Genomic DNA, 21418 nt, shown 5'->3' on the forward strand with positions numbered 1-21418 from the left:
ACCGTGACAAATAATCCATGAGAAACATCCTTGTAATTTTTTTCTTACAAATCGAAACGCAAAATTTAAGATAACTTAATAGCTGTAAAGTCGACCGAAAACCTAAATCAGTGAAATCTAATTCAAATCAGCGCCGTATTTCTTCCCTTGTGGAACTGAAGCAGGTTTTAAATCCGTTCAGAAGAGTATTCCAACACCAACTCGAGGGTGGCACGGTTCCTCTTGTTGAAAATGAGTTCTAAACCTTCATCTGAAGCAATGCAAAACTGTAGAGTTCAAAATGCGACAAGAAGAATACTTCAAGAACACTTTTAGTGTCCATGTAAGACCTAGTACGATGCGTGGAGACGTTTATATATATACGTAAAGTTATGCAACACTATGAGACCCCGGATGCCATTGGGTGTTGTGACCAAGCATATTGGGCATAATGAGAGTGGCGAGGAGGACGGGGTCCTGCAAGCACCTCCCCTAGAAATGCAGCAAATCTTTACCTCGTTTTTTTTTTTGTGAGTGCGGAGTAGCGCGCGCACTGGGAACCGGAGACGCGCGAGACTCTTAGCATTGGCAGGCTGACGGTGACACGTGCCTCTCTCTCAACACCCCCGAGCTCCCGTGTACCGCATTGGCATCAGCGACGGCCACCGAAACGCAGGAGTCGACGCTGTGCCACAAATACAGAGAACGGAAAAGCCGCGCAAAACCGCGAGCGTTCTCCTTTACGCACCGGACAAAAGCGCGCATCAGAGTCCGGCTAGAAAAAAAGAGAGAGGAGCGGGCGAACAGGATGCAGGTGCCAGGCATCATCTACGTCTGAGAGTGACATGAACCACGGAATTAGCAAAAACACCAGGCAGAGCTGGAGATAACCAACACGCGTCACCACGATCTTCTCGCTCCGTCGATGCGCAGACAAAGAGCTCCGGTCGCACAATAAATTCGATATAGCTAGAAAAACATCTGAAGAGGAATTTTAACACCAGTCTCATTTAGGAGAGCAATCATGGCCACGTTAATTAGAAGCAAGATCTCTAACAAGCTGTCCAACGCGGCCACCACGGTCACCAATAAGTCGCAGGCGAAGGTGAGTGGGATGTTCGCCAAACTGGGCTTCCAGGCCGCCACCGATGAAGAGGGTTTGGGCTTCGCCGCCTGCGATGATCTGGACTATGACCACAGGCAGGGGCTTCAAATGGACATCCTTAAAAACGAGGAAATGGGTGGTGGAGAGGGCGGCGGGGAAACGGGGGGAGAGGGGACCGTCGAAGGGGACAGCCATTACCAGAGGGATGGAACGGGTCCGCCGCCCTCAGCGTCCAAAGACGGCGGATTTTGCTCCGAGATCGCCAGCGCGGACAAGCCAAGAATTACTGCTTGGGAGGCAGGATGGAACGTGACCAATGCGATCCAGGTGAGGAGGCATTACGCGTCATGGCGATGCATATCAAAAAATAACATTCTAAAGTTTTTAGCATTGATCAATATGGAAATATTTCGTGAAAACTGTTTGCAATATATATATATCCTCTGTGAAGCAAAACGTTTCATAAATTTTTCTTGTGCTGATGTCGTGTCACGGGGGGTCCGATTGATATTAGGGGACGTTCATCAACGAGTTGAGCTTTATAAAACAGTATTCAAGCAGTCCATTCATAATGCATTTCTATACTGGCATTTTGTGGGGTTTGCATGAGCAATTCCGTCTTATTTCGACGTGCGTAAAACTGGAGAGCACAATGTGCCTTTTACATGTTACGATTAAAAATATCCGTTCCGAGATGTATGCATTTTTTTTTTTAAACAAAAAAACTTAAAAATAAGTTTTGGATAATGCCAAAAAATGCATATTCAGACGATGAAAATTAATCGTGCGCAGTTCAAGCTCTTAATATCAAAAGTGACGTCCGTGACGTGACTCCCTGTCTATTCGATTCATCCTGATGATGACGACACAATGAGGTGAGCGTGACTTTGCTCACAGCAAATGAAATGTCGGACTGAATTTAGCTGCATTCCTAATGCTCCATCACAACACCTGCAGTGAATGTAGAAGCTGATGATGGCGCAGAACTTGCCAAATCCATGAAAAAACAAAAACGTGACACCAAGACCAAAGCGCACTCTTAAAAATAAAGGTGCTTCACGATGCCATAGAAGAACCTTTTTTTGTCTAAATGGTTCCATAACCATTCTGTTTTGCAAAAAGTTCTTTGTGGTGAAAGAATATTATAAAGAGATGGTTCTTTGTGGAACCAAAAATGGTTCTTTTATGGCATCTCTGTGAAGCGACCTTTTATTTTTAAGAGTGTGGGTATAACTGCACTGTGCTCAGAAATACAATGGAATAGAACAGAATGCATGGGGCACTTCATAGCGAATTATAATGTGAACATAAAAAAACAAGCAGCGTTCTGTTGTGTAAAGCCATCCTCTGCTTATCTCCCCAGGGCATGTTTGTTCTCGGGTTACCCTACGCCATTCTCCACGGCGGATATCTCGGACTGTTCCTCATTATATTCGCTGCAGTCGTGTGCTGCTACACCGGGAAAATCCTCATCTGTTGCCTCTACGAAGAAAACGAAGATGGCCAGCTGGTACGAGTGAGAGACTCGTATGTGGATATTGCCAATGCATGCTGCGTGCCGCGCTTCCCCACGCTGGGAGGCCACGTCGTCAACGTAGCCCAAATCATCGAGCTAGTGATGACCTGCATTTTATACGTGGTGGTGAGCGGAAACCTGATGTACAACAGCTTCCCCACCCTCCCCGTGTCCCAGAGGTCTTGGTCCATCATCGCCACCGTCGCTCTTCTGCCTTGCGCCTTCCTCAAGAACCTCAAAGCCGTGTCCAAGTTCAGCTTGCTCTGCACTATCGCGCACTTCATCATCAACATCCTAGTGATCGCATACTGTCTTTCCAGGGCGCGAGACTGGGCCTGGGACAAGGTGAAGTTCTACATCGACGTCAAGAAGTTCCCCATCTCCATCGGCATCATCGTCTTCAGCTACACCTCGCAGATCTTCCTGCCTTCGCTGGAGGGGAACATGCAGAAGCCCAGCGAGTTCCACTGCATGATGAACTGGACTCACATCGCTGCCTGCATCCTCAAAGGCCTGTTTGCCTTGGTGGCTTATTTGACGTGGGCCGACGAAACCAAGGAGGTGATCACCGACAACCTGCCGTCTAGCATCAGAGCCGTCGTTAACCTCTTCTTGGTGGCCAAGGCGCTGCTTTCATACCCGCTGCCGTTCTTCGCCGCCGTGGATGTCCTGGAAAAGTCTTTCTTCCAAGAAGGAGGGCGTGCGTTTTTTCCGGATTGCTACGGGGGCGACGGGCGTCTCAAATCGTGGGGTCTTTCGCTCCGCTGCGCACTAGTTGTGTTCACTATGCTTATGGCTATTTACGTGCCGCACTTTGCGCTCCTCATGGGCCTAACGGGAAGCTTGACGGGCGCGGGTTTGTGCTTTCTCCTCCCCAGCTTATTTCATCTCAAGTTGTTGTGGAGAAAGCTCTTGTGGCATCAGGTCTTCTTCGACGTCGCCATATTCGTGATCGGGGGTATATGCAGTATTTCTGGCTTCATCCATTCCGTCGAGGGCCTCATCGAGGCGTACAAATACAACCTGTCCGATTAGTCTGGAAAACGATGAGCGGTGGTAGTTTGGTGATAAGTGTTACACATCCCACATAAGTTTCCCCCACAAAAATAAATAAATAAAAAGCTTTTAACCCATGCCGCTCTTAAAAATAAAGGTTCCAAAAGGGTGTTTTTGCAGAAGAACTGTTTTTGGTTCCCAAAAGAAGCTTTCAGTGAACAGTTCCAAAAAGAACCATTTTTTTCCAGCTATAAAGAACCTGGTTCCATGGATGTTCAAGGTTCTTCATAGAACCATCGATGCCAATAAAGAACTTTTATTTTTAAGAGTGCAGATTCATTCAAATCTGACCTGAACACACAATAAATCCGCGATTCTTTACGCATCCACATGAGAAATGCCTTGGACAGCCGCGCGCTACACAAATAGATACCAGAGCAAACCTATATTTTTGTTGTTAAGCGAGAAAGTAGTTTAAAGGGAATTTATTTCAGCTTTGATTTGGCCCGGCTCCACGGGAATCATTTCATTTGAGTGCAAGACATTCAGCTGAGCAAAGCAATGCTGTGAGAGGGCAAATCTCCTGCAATATACACGACTGAGAACAAAAAACTAACCAATTAATAACAAGGGACTGCAATAAACACAGAGTATGTTTAAAATAAATTGATTGGATTCTCCTCAATTCGATCTGAGGACACGTATAGCCTAAGTCTTAATTATTATCGTTTGCATTTACTGAACCAAATCTGAGAGGACAAGATAGAAAATAATAATAAAGACAGCATACTGGACGGTGAATAGAAGTACTTTAACTATGCATTTTGATCGTATGATGTCCATGCAGTATTAGAGATATTCAGAAGAAACGAGGGTTTTATTCACACTCTCTGACAGAAATCATACAAAGAGACTCGTATTTTTACAAAACATCGAATAACGAACAAGAAAGAGTCGCTGAAGATGAAGATAATGAAGAGGAAAACGAATATCACACAGATATTAAAACATCCCATCAAATCAAATCGCTAAATTTAGATTTGGAGCATTGCGTTGTTTATCGGATATCAAATGTCGTAATTTAAAACAATTAATAATGTTCGTGTTCCCCTCGGTGAGATTTATTATAGAGTCGATGGATCGAAATCAAGGGACTTGCATAAGACATTTATTCATTTTGTGCAATCCAATGGGTGCTGTGGAAATGTTATAAAACCGTATGTGTTGTGTTCTTGTGGTTTAAAAGATGGAATGTATATCACTAAATCGTTATCATATATCGTGAAAATGAATATACTGAAGAATAAAGAAACGCGTGAAATTATATTGTACAACTGTTTTTTGGTTTTGTGTGATATGGAAAAATGAAACACGTGCATCTTTTCCCTTCAAAACAGAATAAATCTACGAAATAAATCAGTGGAGTCCCTCTCAGAGATTTATTCCCAGCTGCATGTAAAGACTGCACATCTGCATCTGATGGCTTCACATACAGCACAGCAAACGCGTTTTCTGATCAGTCCTGAATTCACGGAACAGAGAAATAAAAGCCTTATTTGATGCATTATTGCACATATTGCTCATCACAATTGCAAAAACAGCCAGCTTTAATTTAGTTTTGCAATGTGAGAAATAATGACCGCAGCTGATAAATGCATTACATATTATCCTATGGATTTATATGAATTATTTCAGTCGTCAAATGGACTGAGCGTTTACATAAATCGCAATGCAAATGATAAACGCAACTGCTTCATAAAGCGCAACAGAATGAAGTGAAGTCGTGCAGAAAAAGCGACAGATTTTCTCTCTGGGCTCTGATTCCGCAGGTAACACATGCCACACATCTGCACTGTTTCCCACTTACTGACGATCAGATGAGCAAGAATACACACACAGATCGCGCATGGCTGCACGCGCCTCAACACAGCATTCGAAAAGACCAAAATAAATAAAAACATCAAAATGGTTCTACACTTAAATTCTACAGGAACACATAGTAAAAAAAAAACCTACATAAGACATTTCAAAAGATTCACTAAAAAAATGTAGTTTAGCTTTACACTCCTGCAGCGTCACAGCAGCTGAAAGAAGAGATTTGAGAGCGCTTCTATATTAAATAAACGCCAGTGAAGAACTGTGTCAGAGCTCGGTCGCGTTGGATTGTGGGAAATCGAGTTCAACCAGAGGAGCCATTTTCTCATTACTGCACCACGAGCTCGAGAACCCGAGACTGTAGCGCCGTCTGGCGGCTTCATGAAACACTGTGCTGTACATAAACACATTTGACAGGATTATAAAAGCACATCACAGCAGCTGAAGCAGGCTCCACACTGAAGATGTCTGCTTGAACAGAGCTCACAAAGAGAAACGCTAAACACTGCTGGCTGCACATAACATTCAGACTGTCACAGGAGCGCTTTTTGTATATGAACTGTGGTGATGGTTTGTAAACGGAGGCTAAATTCGCCAGAGATTAGAATAATATTTAGTTAAAACCCGTTTTCAAAGACAGAAGTGTATTTACTCACCCTCTTGTCGCTCTAAACCCGTAAAACTGTTCTCAAATCACACAGTCGCCAGATATTAGCAGCAGAATCTCCTGAATGCGGTTTCCACTGAACAAAACCCATCAAACATTAAAAATAACTATAAAATAAAGCAAATTGCGAGTTATTCACAGAGACTCTAATACATCTCATTAACGAACACCAACCGTCACTGCGAGAGGCGCCAAATTTGAATATGCGAAAGCGCCAACGAGATGTGATCGAAATAAACAATTAAACACCCGCTTACTTCATTATTAACTAGTGGTTCGGTTTCAAACCAGTTCATGGGTCAGATATAGACGGGGCCTTGCAGTAACACTGAGATAAAACCAATTTAGCAACACCAGGAGAGAACCTGATAACAGCAAACAGATCTTCAAACACAAGCATTTTAATATAAAAGTCATTCAACATGGTTTCATCTTTAAGGAATTTATTCCCACACACAAACAAATACATTAAAAGTCCTATTGAGCTCCTTAAGTAATATTAAAAGAGTATTTATTGTTTTAATCAATTGTTAAAACTTTACAATGTGGCTTAATTACATATTTACAAATGCATGTAAATTGTAGCATATGAACACCACAACACGTAAAAACAACAAGAGATCAGTAAGATGAATTACTGACACGGTCTGTTTTGTTCTGCAAGTTGAGGTCTGAAGAATGGACTGGGTTCTAGCTGTTGGTTGTGTTCTTAGAGGAGTTCTCCAGCACTGGGTTCTAGTTGTTGGTTGTGTTCTTAGAGGAGTTCTCCAGCACTGGGTTCTAGCTGTTGGTTGTGTTCTTGGAGTCCTCCAGCACTGGGTTCTAGCTGTTGGTTGTGTTCTTGGAGGAGTTCTCCAGCACTGGGTTCTAGCTGTTGGTTGTGTTCTTGGAGGAGTTCTCCAGCACCCACTGGTGCAGCATGACACCCTGGATAGGGAGACGGTGCATGGGGTTGTGTTTGAGCAATCGGTTTATCAGGTCTCTGCTGCCCTCGCTCACATGAGCAGGATATGTAAACTCAACCTGGAGAGAACCAGAGAGAGATGGTAAAATATAGAAGACATAATATACAAATAAGATCTACATAAAACAGAGGTTCAAAGTGATTTTGCAAGACACTTGCAGGTATCTCAGTCTAAAGAGTCAGCTGATCTAAACAGCACAAAAGCAGAACATTCATATTAATAAAGAACACAGGAGAATTATGAGTTTATGAAATCAATCAACAAGAGCCTCTGCTCACTCAGCCCTGTTCATCAGTGACGGTATTAAATTACATTAGTAACGCTTTAATTTATCACATTAGGCATGAGTTAATACTTTAATATACTAACCTAGTTTAATGTTCATTTCTACATAGTAACACTGCTAGGTTTCATCATTTTTTATAGTTTACAGTAAGGTTCCATTTATCACGATTAATTTGAGCATTTACTAACCTAGATTAATGTTAACTTTAACAATTTAATTGTTACCATGTATGTTTTTTTTATAATACGTTCAATGTTCAATTCTAACCTGAAGAGCACCCAAAACCAATAAATTAACAGATTACCATTTTCAGTGTCTTAAACAGAAATTAGCAGTATGTGCAACAAGAGGAGAAAGATTCTCTCTTTTCATTGCTGATCACTAGGAGTTTCTGAATATTTCACTTACTCTAGAAATCTTGCGGTACGTTTCCTCATGGCTCTTTGTTTCAAACGGTGGACGGCCAACCAGAAACTCATAGCAGAGCACTCCGAGACTCCACAGATCCACCTTCTCATCGTGCGTCTTGCCCTCAATCATCTCTGGAGGAAGGTAGTCCAGCGTACCGCACAGCGTCGACCTCCTGACAGACAGCAACAGACGCACGATAAACACAATAACACTAAACCAACACAGAAGATCAAGACCACCATGAGCTGCACTTTAGGGTTGTGCTGACAGACGATAGTATCGTGATAGAGATATCACCTGCGGCTGATGCCTGAGACAATAGTATTACTAGCCTAATAAGATCAATGGTCTTGCCATCCAATTAATGTTAGGGCTTATGTTGCATTATATTTCTTTTTCCAAGTTTTCACAGTGTTATGCGTTATAACCAATCACACACGATTATGCTGAGCTTTATGAAAGCAATAGCCAATCAGAAGCACTCAGAGGAGTTTTGTTCAGTGAATTCTGACTCATTCTCTCAAACAACAGTGCAGACGTACTTGCAATACAAGTATAAGAGATTCATTCATCATACACCGATTAAACTGGCGCTAGACTGAAATTAGTAATGATGTTCTTTGGTAATGTAAATGCTCTTTGCTCGTTTTTGAATAACCAAGGAAATGCAAGCCTTTAGTAATTTACAATTTTTCTATTAAATGATTAAATGCAAATTCAGTCATGTTAAAAACATTAGGCTGCTTTTAGCCTTATGTGGGAGTTTGTTCACTTTCCAGCAATGAAACCAAGTAAATAATTAAATTAGCACGATAATGTGAGACCTGTGCTGGCAAAATGAGTCACAATGAGCAAATGTTCAAAAAGGAGTTCTTTATTTTCACACGCCATTAAAAGTCCTTCAAAATGATATAAAGAGTTGTTGGAATCAGACAAAAAGAAAAGATCAAAAAGAGAAAAGGAGACTGAGCTACACCCGTTTGAAGTCGAAGTCTGCAAACTCAGTTCTGAGAAAAACCAAGCTATAGTTTCCTGAAGGTTCCACAGTAAAATCACTGAGCAACGCTGCATTGTTTCCTCCACTTCCTGTCTTGATATTAATTACAATATAGACTTTTGTTATTAAAAATAACCGATGCACAAAACAGAATGAGAAATAGTTCTAGTGCATTTCTTTTTTCATTTTACATCTAAAAGCATTCAAGAAAGAAAATCAAAATCACTTCATTACAGATAGATAAATTGATTATTAAAAATACAAAAGCAGTTCAATCAAGAGCAGCAATCTTCTCTTATTGTTAGATTAGACGGCCTATATGGTAAGACCTGCTGTACTGCACGGATCTAATATAATGCAACACATCAGATGTTTTCCCCAAATGTTCACAACATTACTTAAATACTGTAATTCTGTGTATACAGTATTTGTTAATTTATCAGGATCGTGCACCGTCGGAAGCACCGCTGTGTGTGCGATTCATTATCAGTCAGCGGCAGCGCAAGAGAGCAGAGAATAGCATTTCTCAAAAAAAAAAAAAAAAAAAAGTTAATCATTTAATTACTATTTGCAGTATTGGGCTCACTAGACGAGGGCTTAATGAACTCCTTTTTGTGAAAACCTGAAATGACCAAAATTGCCATTTCACTTTTGTCTGTAGCTCAAAATTAGTCCGTGCACATTCACACTCATTTTGCCAGCACAGCTCTCACAGGCTGACGCTAGGATTTAGCAAATTAAGCATAATCGCCAAACACTATGGCACTTTAACAGTTAATGAAACATTAATGAAACATGACGACATGCACAAAACCAAAGTTATTACACCTGCTTATGCAAGCAGAAGGCTGACCTGGAGGAGGGCGTGTGGACAGACCATCCAAAGTCTGCGATCTTCAGTTCACCATTGGACCCCAGAAGCAGATTTTCAGGTTTAATGTCTCTATGAATCACGTTCTTGGAGTGACAGTAGCTCAGAGCGTCTGCGAGCTCCATTATATACTGCAAGCAGACCATATATGCACATTATTATGAGATGTTATCAGCTTTCATACATCAGTCATGAGCCATGATGTGGTTTCTCACCGTGGCACTTCTCTGGTCATCAAAGGTCCCACAGCGCTGGAGCTCTCCATACAGCTCTCCTTTAGGAGCGAACTCCAGGATGAGATAAACACGCGCCGTGTCGTGGAAATAACCATAAAGACGCAGGATATTGGGATGTCTGAAAGGAGACAGTAAGTTCACAAAACATCTTCATTTCCAAATGCATGGGTTGCAGTGCTACGGTGTGGATCATTTCAGTTTGAGCAATTCTGATTCTTTTGATTTCAATAAAGTAGAAGAAAATAAATAAAACATTTAGACATGAAATATTTATTCTATCATTTGTAAAACATTGTTGCAGCTGAATACCATAAACAAATCAACCGCCTAAAAAAACTGTTACTTTTGCTTTGATATTTGTAAAAAATAAATGACTTCAAATAATAAAAAAAAAAAACAATAAACATTTGGTAATAAAATAAGAACAAAAATGAATTAAAATACAACCAAACACTTCAGGTATAGAAATTTAAATCTAATCAAACGTAAAAGACTGCATAGTTCTCTTTATAAAATAAATTAATCCTTGGAGTCACAAATTACTCCGTTTTATTTATTAATTAGTCATTTTAAAAGTAAGTTATGAATTCAGACCTTCGACTAACTTTAATGACACAAACAGGAACAGGTTTATAAGGCTACGGTCATATAATATTATACTGAATGCACAGATACAATAGTGTTACAAGAGAGTTTTCTTTCTTAAATCTTTACATTCACTTAAGACAAAACTGACCGTTTACGAGGATATTTTGACGATTGTGTGTGCATTTGAACCAGTTCTCGAGACCTAACTCTACTCAGCGCTGAAGTCTGCAAATGCTCCCAGAGAAACGACTCCGGAGTGATAAAAGCAGGCAGACGGTGAGAACTTCTACCTGAGATGTGACTGTATCTCCACCTCCCTCCGCAGCTGGTGCTCCACTCCAGCTTTCTCCAGCTGCTTTTTGAACAGAACTTTGAGCGCCAGGATGAACTTGGTCTGACGTTCCCTGGCCAGATACACACTTCCAAACTTGCCTTTGCCCAGAGCTCGGCCGATGTCGAAATTCTCCAAACTCCATGCTTTCCTAGAGAACAGACACAGACCGTCATGACCGTTGACTGATTTTGAGAGCACTGCAGCATTAAACACAAGGACAGAAAATACAAGTCTTTCCAAAAGATCATTAGACAGACTATGTTCATGAGCCATTTGAAAAACACTCAGGAACATAAGAGTTCATTTGCAAAAACAGATAACCCCGTTTTGAACAATTCTCAGAAATCAAGCATTCATTGTGCACTCCAATTACTCTCAAACTGCAGTTGGGTTACTTTGATTTGGTCCGAGAGAAAAAAAAAAAAAAAAAAGCAGCCAACTAATAATAAAAAACAATAAAAAAAAAAAAAGATTTGATAAGAAATTGAGTTCTGTTTTTGCAAATAAACTCTTAATTGTCTTTTTTTTAACTAGTTGATATCCTGCTTACCTAGTTGATTACAAAAATAGCATTTTTTGTTTGCATTTTCTGAGATGTTTAAATATGCAACTGAGGCCTTATCTAATTAAATATGCACTTTTTTGCATACATTGCATACATTTCCAGAACATAGATCTGAACATTGGATAAATCAGGTTCATAATTCTGGTTTGATTGCGTCATATTAGAGTTTGATTGCGTCATACAGACAGAAAACATCTTCATGTTAGGAATAAAGTGTTGTATAAATCAGTGTAAATGATATATAAACAAACCTTCAGAATATAGAGAGGAATAAAACAAATAAAACTCTTTAAACATATGCACCATAATTGCAACGAACGCAAATTGGTAGTTTTGTTAAAAACAAAATAACACCACACCTAGGTGTATTTTGGTGTTTTCTTTACACTAGTCTGAAAAACAGCATGTTATGGAAGCAAAATAAACCAAAAGTCACAAACTTGATCAGTACATGAGAAAACATTTTTGCCTGTAGAGACATATTTTTCTCCCGCTGAGCTGCACTTAAGTGTAAAAACTTAATGTAGTCACAAAATAAAACAAACTGTAAATGACTTACTTGGCAGTATTGCATGTTCCAGAGGAAGGAGTTTCTGGAAAGCAACAGAAAATGATTATAATGTTTTCAATGTGACGTAATGTTATAAGATCAGATGTATCCACAGAAGTCATGCTTACGCGGAGGTTTGTCCTGTTTGCTGGGTTCAGCACTTTTTGTAGGCTCAGCTACAGGAAGCGACTTTGGCTGCGGTTTGGTCTGCGTTGCTGTTTTGAGTTGATCTGGATTGATGTTCTGATCTCCTGGACACATGGTTTTGACAGAAACTGGGGGTCCGAGGGGCTTCTGCTGATTTGCAGGGCGTGGAATGCGCTGTGGCCCCGGGGTCGTGCCGAGAACACGCGTCGACACGGGCTTCTGACCGCTCTGGGTCACCGGAACCCTCTTGGGTCCGCCGGCAGAAACCTGCACAACATGAACACATCACACGGGAGTCAAAAACAGATTCATGCACGAGTGCTTCTGAACAATTAGTCATTGTAATAATTATACTATAAATAACTCTGGACAAGACCACTCTTGAGAACACAAAATTGAGCTAAAAAGCAACTGATTAAAGGGAAAAACATTCAAATAATGATTTTGATTGCAAAAAAAAAAAAATATATATATATATATAAACCATATTCGTTGCATAAACAGTTTCACTGAATCAAAAATGTAACCATTTCCACGGTTTTATCTGCATCTTTTCTGTCATTTTCAAACTACCTTGTAAATAAATAAAGAGTTCATTTGCAAAAATGGATAACTCAGTTTTTAACCATTTTCAAAGAATCACGTTTCTTCATTGTGCATTCCAATTAATCTAATTATCAATCAAACTGTAGTTGGGTTATTTTGATTAATTTAAACTAAATACAGCCAACTAACAATTTTTTAAAATGTAAAAAGATGGAATTTTGTTTTTGCAAATAAACTCTTGAAATGAATCTATCTGCTAAATAACAGCTCAGTCTTTACTGTATAATAAGCACAGATCTGAATAATAACTGCATATAGAGAACAGAAGAAAACTACTGTAATTCTGAAGCGACAGGAAATCATATGTCAAATGATTTTTGGTGGATAGAGGATATAAAGACAGTATGCAGCCTTGCAGAGAATAAACAGAAGTTAATCTGAAACACCTTCTCATTCTCAGGTCGATGAATACTCGGATCTCTGCTGGATTTGGCTCTTGAAGCGGTTTCCATCTGATTTAAACAACGACATTATTCATTAAATACAACACATGCATCACAAAACTACCTCAGTCACATAATGAGATGAAGTTATTATATTATTACAGTAAGATTGAAGAAAGATATAGCGATACTAAAGCACGGGGAGATCGAGGCCTAACACGGCGGCACCCGTTCAGATGAACTACAAACTAACATTCCCATCAAACACCTTCATCACTTAAATCATGTAAAACAACCAACTTTCTCAGATTAAAACCTTTGAAGAAAAGAATCCGTCAATAATAAACACATTCAGAAGCGTTTTGTCGTCGTAACGTTACCTCCTTCAGCGAAAAACCCTCCTCAAATCCTCCAGAAACGCGATGATTCCCCCTCGCCGTGTTAATAACCCGCTACCACTCGATAAACCAGCCGTGTGCGGGACTTAATTAGGAGAAAATCATTAAAATATCTTCTGTTGCTCTCCTCAGCCGCTCACACTCTGGCGGTTTAATTTCAAATATCCCACTCTTAAATACCTTTAAATGTTACCTGATGTTTGATTGGTCAGATGGAGAACTTAACTGGAATCCTATTGGTTGTTGGAGAATTCGTCATGTGACGCGAGTGCTCCGCAAGGGAAGCCGGGAAAACGCGTCGTTGTAGAGCGGAAGTGACCAGCAGGTGGCGCGAAAGATCATCACACACATAAAAGTCTTTATTAAGCGACCATCAGATCAGAAATGCCTGAATAAAGAGTCAAACTAGACTGAGAGCAAAACAAATAAAAAATAATTAAAAAATAAATCTAAAAATTTTTCAAACAAAATTATAAATTAAAAAATAAGATTTTTATTAGATTTAGATCGTCTCGGCAGAAAGAAACGGCATGTTTTATTGTGTCATCAAGGATATGATTTTATTTATTAAATCAATTCTACACCCACAAATCTCTCTCAACTCCACCTGTTTTTTTCTGCTATCTAGTCCTCCTAAATAGTAAATAAAACATGACTAAATTAGTTTAACCAGAAGCAATACATAATAAAAGTCTATTCATAACTAATATTTGCTCTCAGCTTCTCACACATCTCATACTTCATCTCAATCTTGGTAAACCATCTTTAAAATAAGAAACTATGACCATTATAACCCAAGCAACACGAGCCATTGTTTAGTATGAATGTTAGTTTATTTGTAACCGGCTTTGGCTGCGTTCGAAGAACAAATGAAGAGGAGATGTCGGTCTGGTTACGTCAGTGCCAAGCAAACCTAAAACACTAGACATTTAATTCAGTCCTAAATTATTTCAACCTTCGCACAAAGTTGCTTTATTTCACTTAATACTAAATATGCCAGTAACAAACATTTATATTCAGTATAAATAAGTAGTTCTAATGCAGTCGCTTTATTTTAGTTGGTCATATTTAAAGTGAAGTAAACCAAACATACATACAGCCTTCAATGCCATTTCAACGGAGAAGGAAAAACAAGCATTTCTGGTTTCTGAGCTGAAGCAATAACACATCCACAAACAGAACAGAAGCACCACCGTCACATTCAATAAATACATCCGATTGATATTCATTCATGGTACCGTTTCCCCCCATCGCTGACGATGAAAATAATTAATGTGTGATTTATGGAAGCATGAAATAACAAACCTACAAAACATAAATAAATAAATAGAATGTATTTCACCCTCTTCTGATGTTTCCCATCATCACACACATTTCACGTCTGGATCCAACACCCCACGTACAGTCACAGCAAGTGCACGCATGGTCACTACTAAGGGAAGGAGATATTAACATTATATAGAACATTCTCGATGATGATGATGATTCCTTCTGTCGTTTCAAACACCATCATCTCTTCAGTGCTCAGCGTCTGATTGGTTTTCTGAAGAATCCAGTTAACATCTGCGATGGTCCTCTAAATCTAGCCTGGATTAGTTTGTTCCCTTCCTTGATGCTTGGATTTAAGTGTTACTAGTATAATAGTAGTAATAACAAAAAAAGTTATAATATTCCTAACAGTTTTCAAGTGTATAAGTGCTGGTGAAGCGTCCAACATCTGCGCTCTCTGACCGTAAGAGTCGTGTGTAACAGAGCTGAATGGTTTGGCATACGTTCCTCTTCCATCATTGCATCATTATACTGATTTATTAAAACTAGGTTTGAGTGTTTGTTGTGCGTCATCAGCGCTCCACGACCGTCTCTCCGCCGCCGGACGTCCCCGTCAGCCTCTAATGTAGACGCTTGAATCCGCGGGACGCTGAGAATGAACTTCCACCGTTGGAGAAAGGTGCGTAGAGAAGAGCGGCGACAGAGAGGATGGTGCGCGGCGAGGGAGCGGTCATTTCTCGGTGACAGCGGCAGCCATGGGCGTCCTCAGGGTTCCTCTGGCTGTGATGGCCAGCTCCTCGATCTCTGTGTTCAGACGTCTGATCACCCACTCCATCGCCTCACGACCCTGCGGAACGGACAATCACAATCAGACCAACGGATCATCTTTGTAACCAATGAACATCCAATATTGGTCCAGTTGTTTGTGAATTAATTCATTTTGACCAATTTGTGAACCATTTGAAAGGAACTGACACAATCGACTCACGTAACTAGTGGGTATATGATATATCGCCCGATATTAAACTTTTTTTAATTAAAGTAGTTTTTCTTTTTCTAATGTGTTGGACTTTCATTTAGATTTTTAGGACTTTTATTTTGACAGTGCTGAGAATGCTAGCAGCTGAGCTTATTAGTCTTCATTAGTTTAGTCTCAGTTTAACGGTTTTGTCAAATAAATTATTTGACATAAGTAAATGGAAAAAGTATCTATTATTTGTAATAACCTTGTTTTATTTTTTTTTATTTATTTCCACTGCACACAGATTTATCAGATTACTACCAGATTTGTGTCTTTATTTGTGGAAAATATTGCAATAGAATTAGAGAATCAGTTTCCATTTAAAGTATAAATATGCTTGTTTTATAATTTATTTTTATCAATTTAAATTATCATATTAACTAATTTTCAAATTGTTTCCAATTTAATAAATATTATGTGAAAAAAAGAATGATCAATTCTGCAATTTTGCATGTTTTGGTTTGCTGACCTTTCCTGCATTGGTGGAGATGGTTGAGGCCATGATTCCCTCCAGATAGCTGCTGAGACTGACGCCCTTCACGGAGATGATAGCCTCCTGGGTGAGCATGGTCCTGCAGGAACATCAGCAACATTACACCACATACACCAGCAGCACGTGAAGAGCCTCAAACTCATAACACATTCAGATCAGAAACCCTGTTCACAAATCTTACTTTTCTGGGTCCTCTGGATGTGGTCGGTAAACGAGCCGCTCGTCCACAGACACCATGTTAGTGAAGGTGATCTACAGTGAGAAAAGCAGAGCATGATGGGTCCAGTCCTTCCTAGAATGCAGCTCTATTATGCACAGACAGGCCTCGTCTCATTCCAGACGACATTCAATCACACAAACTCAATGCTCTCGCTTTCTAAAGACTATAGTGCTACAGAAAAACTTGAGGATGAAGAACAGGGATGTGTGAGAGAAGATGCACTGACAAACAGAAACACCCTGTCAGAGACTGGCTCAGATCATGAATGTCATGCACTGATATGGTTACAGCATGTGTGCCGACATGTGTTGCTCATAATAAATATGATCACTTACATTAGTGGACTGAAGCTCAAAAGTTTTCTCTTTGGGATCGACTACGGAGTGCTCCTGGATGTACGTACACGTCCGCGTGTTGCCAATTATCTGTGGAAAAACAAGACAGCAGCTTAAATAAATAAATAATGTATTAATAACCTTCATAAACACACACCGACAGAGCTTCACAAACACACAGTGATTTAAAGCCACGTTCTGTTTTGGCATTAGTTTCAGTCAGTGTAATAATCCTGAACTCAGAACAGAACAAGATCAACTATAATTAACCCAGCAACACTCTACCATTACCCTGACCTATACTAGTCCTGCCTCTATTTACAGAACATTACTCCCGTCATGTGAACATGGTTCAGATCTCATTCATTTCTCAAAAAGATGCCACTATGGTGATTGTTTCCAACAAGAAAACTAAACGAATAAAACTGAGCAGCGAGTTCATTCACAGGCTGGACAGGTTTGATTCTTTAAACACACAAACATTTGTTCATAATGTGCGGGTGATTCACTTTCAAAGACTAATTATAGCAAACAATCAATTTAATATGTTGAGGGAAAAGAAACCGGAAACTCAAAGCATTGAATGCAGTTCACCTGAAAAAATGCTCAGAAACAGACTTTATTTATTTGCTTTAATATCTGGTCAGATCTCTTAAAGAGTGTTTGTAACACCGCACTAAATAAATAAACTTGAAGACCTGGAATTCAAAATCTCATGAACTGGACTTTTATCATTCCTCATTATTGCGGAGTTAGTGAAGTACTACGTAAAAACAAACTGACTCCAGCTCTAGGAATCATACCCTGAAAGTTCTGTCTTAATAACCTCGGCCGGTCCTTGAGCAGAATGAAAGAGTGTCAGGTCAAGGATGACAGGCACAGGTCACATTCAGACTCACGTCACAGCGGGACACTTCATTCAGAAACAAGACACCAGGACGACATGTTCTGAGGACTAACCAGACCAATATAACCGATCAATCAGGTCAGAGACCAGCATTGCATGAATCAGGTCAGGAATAGCTGAAGTCTTCCCATAGCTGGGATGTGAACATCTCAAACCGGCAGGACTGAAGTCAGAGTTGATTCAGGATTTATCCTGATGGTTTCCACCAAACGTGACGAGAACAACGAGCTACTGAGCGCTTCTTACGGTTTTGAGATTAAAGTCAGCTGCTTGCTTTAATTCTATGAAGCATGCAAACAAACAGATTATTAGGGATGCACCAAAATAAAAATTCTTGGCCGAAGCCAAGAAGGCCGAATACCAAACACGGTTTTTCGCATTTATTTCCCCATATATTTTGACAATTTTTTCACCATTGCATAAATTAAATAGCCTAAATGTGCTTTTAACTGTTTTGTTCAGCTTTTCTAAGAAAAAATTCAATTACAAAACAATTAAAAAATATTTACTTAACACTGAACATTTTTTAACATTCTAGCAGACTCTATACCAACAAAGCACAATTTAAATAAAAATTTATAAGTTAGTCAACTAATATTTTCTGGTCATTTTTGAGAGCCCTTTATTGAATCAGTTATGCATTTTTTACAGTACAAATAAATTCAGCCTTGCTGAGCAGAAGAGAATTCTTTTAAAACTTTAGAATATATTACAAATCCCAATTTGTAATATTGTGTGAGTGTTATAATAAATATATTAATAGAGCTGTTGTAATTATTATAATTAGGGATGCATGATATTTAACGGACAGATAAATTATCGACCGATATGAGAGAAAATTACGTCATTTGTATTGCTCCGATAATGCATCCCTACAGATTAGTCTGTGTTATCTGGAAGAAAAGCAGGAGTCCGTACCGATCTAACGATGGACGGCAGGCCCCATTCGGTGCTGAGAAGCCGTTTGCTGTGCAGCCGTCCCTGCTGGTCCACGTTACGGTCCAACACGTCCACGCCGAACACGTTGGGGTTCATGGGGTTCGGGTACTTCTGCATGGCAGCTTTGGTCACGGTTTCCCATGGATGGCTGTGAGAGACACAGATGCAAACTTTAGTACTGCTGGAGCCTAAAACACAGTGAACATTCAGGGTCTTTAATTAGAGCCGAAGCGCAATATATGACTGTGAGACTGTTGCATGATGCATCCGCATGCATCGGTGCATAACTGTAACACGATCGCTGAGGAGCGACTGCAGTTAAAGCCATCGTTAGCTGCGTTACGTCTGCATGTGGGCATCACGAGCCATTCATTCACTGACACATCAGAAACAGCAAGAGATTTAACCACTGCTGGATTCACATCCACAGAGACACTTCTTTAAGAAACTCATAGTGAAAGAAACTTAAAGAACTAAAATTATGTCAAAAAGACATTAAAAACTACTGATAATAGTCTGCTTTCAACATTAACAATACACAACTGTGTTCTACATCCAAATGAAACTGGTATAAAATCAACGTCCAAAGTATCTTTCTTAGGTAATATTCTGTGTACAATCTTAAAGGACACCTTGATTTGACCCTTATGCTGTGTTCTGGTCATTTCTTTTTCCTGAAAATGTTAGTTATTGCTATCAAATCAGACTAAAACTTGCTGACTTTGCTCACACAGGCTATAACAACTTCACAAAAATATTTTTTAGGGATTTTTTTTCCTCCACCTGTTCAAAAATTACCAGCCTACAAAAATTGCATATATTTTGTGTTATACTAAATTCATACCAAATATTGAATTTAATGTTTTCATCAATGCGTTTTGTGTTTCTTTTAGGAGCTGACTGATCATTGGCCTCATTGATCTGAACTCAAACTTCAGTTTCTGAGTAAATATTGCAAAAATTATCCACAAATAATGCTTTTGTCAGTCAGAAACTGAGGAGCATGTGCTCAGATGAGGTCTACGATCAATCAGCTCCCAAACAAAGCAAGAAAACACACTGATAAAAAGATTAAATCCAATATTTGGTAATACAGCACAATAAGAGACTTACAAGCTAATTTTAAAAGGCTAATCGTTTTTCACCAGAAACACCAAAGTCTTAATGAATATGACATAATACATTTCATGTTATTTACTTTACGTGCATAGTGTTTATTTATTATTAATCAATATGCTATAACATATTGAACAGCTATAACAGGAAGCGTCTGGCGGCTTCGGCTCAGATGAATGGTTGCCTGGGAGACCGTCAGCGGTCACATGACGTATGGAGGAAGGTCCAAGTAAGGGAAAGGTCAAGGAGATTTGCGCAACGAGCGGCACAAGACTGGATCCACACACGTGGGGTCAAAAGTCACAGATTCACCTGAACATCTGTAATTCAGCCACTTCATCAGCCAATGTCCACCACAGATATGACAGAGCACTAACTAACCAGCAGGAAGTTAATCGCATGCCCTGCTGACCCACTGAAACCCCAAAACCACTAGAACTGACGCTTCTGAAGAACAATTAGGATTAAAACTGATGCAATCTAATCCTTATTTAACACAAACTGAAAACACAATCCAAATATGTACCGTCAAACTAAGCATTAGCATTCAGCTGCCAAGGACACAGCGGTTAGCTAGATTGCGTAAGTGACCGGTGAGTACTTCATCACTTACTGTAACGTTATTTCTCCAGCACCGGGTGACTGGCTGCAGTATGTAACGCTAGCTATAGTTCATCTCTAGCTGCTAGTCATCAGTTGTTTCGATGAAAGTCACGGACTGTCGATTCTGACTAACTTCATTAGCATACTAAAGTTAAATCAACTTCTACATTACTAACTCTTTCTGAGGTTATATCGTTAGAGTGATAAATATAAAGTGAGTGTTAAACACTGTTTTAAATCCGCTGACCGGAGGCCGTTAGCCGCACCGGCGCCTCGTGTAACGTTAAACTCCCTCAGACGCGCTGACGGTAAAAACCCGGTCAAACAGCGCTCACGCGATCACTCCACCGCGATAAAGCGACAAATAACACCTTCACTCACTTGAAAACGTGTTCTGACGTCCAGATCTTCATGCTTCTTGTTGTTTTATAGATGTTTAATGCGCGAGCGCTGCTGGCTGACACCGCGCCGCTTCCGCCGTTTGTTACAGAACACTACCGCTCAGGCCCCGCCCACCGGTGACGCACGCACCAGCGCAGGACGCGCTCCGACCAATCAGAGACGAGCGCTCTGGATGGAAAGCTGTCCCGTCCGGAGAATGCGCTGCTTATATCTGGAACTATGGAACAGCAATTAAAGTTCCCTCGGGAACATGACGTGATTCATATCGCACATACTGTACAGCTGTAAGGATGATCAAGGTTACGCGGACCACACACTTGAAGGAGGTCATTCATTCATCACGTGACATGAGAAGGGCACGTTTAGTTTCTAGTATACAGTTGTTCTCAAAATTATTCATACCCTTGGTAAATATGATTAAAGAAGGTTGTTAAAATAAGTCTGCATTGTTTATCCATTTGATCATTCATTTAATTTTTTTTTTTTTTAAAGTCTAACCTTTAATTGAAGTAAAAAAAAAAAGTGAAAGTGGGGGGGAAATCATTAGGAAATAAATATTTTTCTCTATTACACAATGGCCACAATTATTGGTACCTCTAGAAATTCTTATGATTCAAATATCTAATATGAAGTATTCA

The 21418-nt window shown here is 39.8% G+C and overlaps 3 protein-coding genes across 5 annotated transcripts; 1 reads left to right on the plus strand and 2 right to left on the minus strand.

Moving 5' to 3' along the window:
• The first annotated feature begins 511 nt into the window (after positions 1-511).
• Positions 512-5014, plus strand: LOC306845035 (vesicular inhibitory amino acid transporter). Its single transcript, XM_079377550.1, has 2 exons — positions 512-1411; positions 2448-5014. Exons 1-2 carry the CDS (start codon positions 1004-1006, stop codon positions 3633-3635), a joined length of 1596 nt encoding a protein of 531 aa, XP_079233676.1. The 5' UTR covers positions 512-1003; the 3' UTR covers positions 3636-5014.
• A 1503-nt stretch (positions 5015-6517) lies between these two features.
• Positions 6518-13663, minus strand: aurka (aurora kinase A). 3 transcript variants are annotated; one of them, XR_013781919.1, is made up of 10 exons: positions 13458-13628; positions 13081-13146; positions 12070-12355; positions 11951-11984; positions 10783-10974; positions 9884-10022; positions 9651-9799; positions 7798-7972; positions 6955-7161; positions 6518-6866 (listed from the first exon to the last, which is right to left on the minus strand). XR_013781919.1 is itself a non-coding variant. In XM_079376623.1 (9 exons), the coding sequence occupies exons 2-9, from the start codon at positions 13144-13146 to the stop codon at positions 7006-7008; spliced, it is 1197 nt and encodes a 398-aa protein (XP_079232749.1). In that variant the 5' UTR covers positions 13458-13663; the 3' UTR covers positions 6526-7005. The 3 variants fall into 3 exon arrangements, 1 of the variants encoding a protein (XP_079232749.1); XR_013781920.1 differs by having other exon boundaries at positions 6568-6821; positions 13458-13649; XM_079376623.1 differs by having other exon boundaries at positions 6526-7161; positions 13458-13663.
• A 352-nt stretch (positions 13664-14015) lies between these two features.
• Positions 14016-20886, minus strand: prelid3b (PRELI domain containing 3). The gene is made up of 6 exons (XM_079377416.1): positions 20760-20886; positions 18639-18807; positions 16814-16903; positions 16440-16510; positions 16235-16337; positions 14016-15591 (listed from the first exon to the last, which is right to left on the minus strand). Exons 1-6 carry the CDS (start codon positions 20789-20791, stop codon positions 15475-15477), a joined length of 582 nt encoding a protein of 193 aa, XP_079233542.1. The 5' UTR covers positions 20792-20886; the 3' UTR covers positions 14016-15474.
• Positions 20887-21418: the final 532 nt, after the last annotated feature.

Source organism: Barbus barbus, assembly GCF_936440315.1.
Source record: "Barbus barbus genome assembly, chromosome: 25".
Classification (NCBI taxonomy): domain Eukaryota; kingdom Metazoa; phylum Chordata; class Actinopteri; order Cypriniformes; family Cyprinidae; genus Barbus; species Barbus barbus.